This window comes from Nematolebias whitei, chromosome 17, assembly GCF_014905685.2.
Source record: "Nematolebias whitei isolate Nwh7 chromosome 17, NemWhi1, whole genome shotgun sequence".
NCBI classification, from domain to species: Eukaryota; Metazoa; Chordata; class Actinopteri; order Cyprinodontiformes; family Rivulidae; genus Nematolebias; species Nematolebias whitei.
In genome coordinates, this window is record NC_056514.1 from 41,937,049 (window position 1) to 41,938,833 (window position 1,785).

At 44.9% G+C, this 1,785-nt stretch overlaps 1 protein-coding gene across 1 annotated transcript in view; it reads right to left on the minus strand.

Annotated features, from left to right (window-relative positions):
• lipf (lipase, gastric) overlaps positions 1-1,785 on the minus strand; it is a 21,853-nt gene that overhangs the window by 5,176 nt on the left and 14,892 nt on the right. Inside the window, exons 4-6 of the mRNA XM_037691309.1 lie at positions 673-871; positions 435-544; positions 196-332 (exon numbers count right to left, since the gene is read on the minus strand). Of these exons, the coding sequence (XP_037547237.1) occupies positions 196-332; positions 435-544; positions 673-871 (446 nt within the window). The remainder of the gene's footprint in view (positions 1-195; positions 333-434; positions 545-672; positions 872-1,785) is intronic.

The following is a 1,785-nucleotide window of genomic DNA, read 5'->3' on the forward strand; positions in this document are numbered from 1 at the left end:
AAGCTCCGACTCTTTATGTATCTTGAAACAAGGCTCCGCCTCTTTACAGTTAATTTGAGACAAGGCTTCGCCTCACTGGGAGGTGGGGCACTGGACAACACCAAGTTTCTGCTAACAGTTTTTATATTGTATACAAATCAGTAGAACTTCATTGGTCTAAAAGTGTCGTTCACATTGAAATGTAATTGTTCTCACCCGGATCAGGAAGTCCGGCAGAACAGACAGTTTGGTCATGGGACTGCTGGTGAACGCCACAGTTGCTACCGGAGCCAAACCGAAGAACAACCGGATCTTACTGGCCAACTCTGGCAGCGTGGAGAACGCTATGAATGCTGGGAAATGAGATGCAGAGAAGTCCAAGACGATTTCCAAAGACAAATGTGTTTACACCACAAACAGTAATGATTCCATGAAGCGGTCAGTGAGTGTGGTACCGATGGTGGTTCCCTGAGAGTGTCCAATGTAGAAGATCTGGTCCTGAGCGGTCACCTTCAGAACGTGGTTTATCACAGCTGGAAGGTCCTTTAGAGCCATCTCATCATAACTACAGACATGATGAAGGTCAAGAAGCTGACACGACTTTTACCAGCACCAACAGAATATTTTAAATGACTCTGAAACTACTCAGAGACATCAAACCTGAGTTAATGATTCTACCATCAACAAGCTCACCTAAACCTCCAGAACTCCTCCTGGTCTGGGCTCAGAGTCAGGTGTTTCCTGGACCAGGTGTTTCCTCGGCTGTTTCCAATCCAAACGTCGTAGCCTGCATCTGCCAGCACGTAGCCCAGACTGGCGTTAGGCGGGTTGGTGACCCAGTTGCTGCCAGCAGCCAGAAGACCGTGTTGCAGGAAGACGGCAGGTCTTGGACCTGAGGCACAACGGGATTCAAGGTTCTTTGTCATTCGCAACATGTAGTCCATGAGGTGGAACGAAACTGTGTACCGTACACAGGGTCCCAGTTACACCCAACAACAGCAGAAACATAAAATGTAAAAGAAACGGTAAAAAGATATGAACTAAGAATACACTAAACACTAACAGTACAAAACAATACGCCCAACAGCAGCACGAACATGAGTCTGTGTGAGCAGAGGACGACATATGAACAGCAGCATGAAACAAATCAGCAGCATAAGATCAGCAGCATGGGTAATCAGCAGGGGTGGAAGTAAAGAATTACAAATACTCACATTACCGTAATTAGATTATTATGAGTACTTGTACTTTCATGAATATTTCTTTCACGTGTGTAATTTTACTTGTAGTTAAGTACAATTTAGTCCATGTCATCTACTTCGCTACTTTTAAAATCAGAAGTCGCTACAGATACGGCCACAATTTGAATTAATATTCAAAGTGTCCAGAAGGCTGCAAAGTTCAGAGCTTCATGGTGATGTTCTTGTGCTGCAGACACCTGCAGCTGCAGCTGCGCTGGTCCTCACAGCCGAACGAAGCCGGACCGACTGCTGCTGACACGGAACCAACGTTCAGGACACCTGTGAGTTCAACACTCACCTGCCTGTTGTTCAGTGGATCTGGAAAAGTTCAAACTGTTCTATGCCGGTTCAGAAACATTTGTCTTTCTTTCAACAAACAAAATTCCTGCTTTATCTACATTTGTTTACAAAAAAAGGCCTTAGTGTAATTTTTCTATACTTTTACTGTTCGTCTGAGAAAACCGTGCTGCACCAGAAGCAAAGGACCAACTCTGCAATTTGAAAACCCCCGTCTGACAGAACTTCCTGTTTGTGGTCAGGTGACAGGAGTGAACTTCCTGTTTGT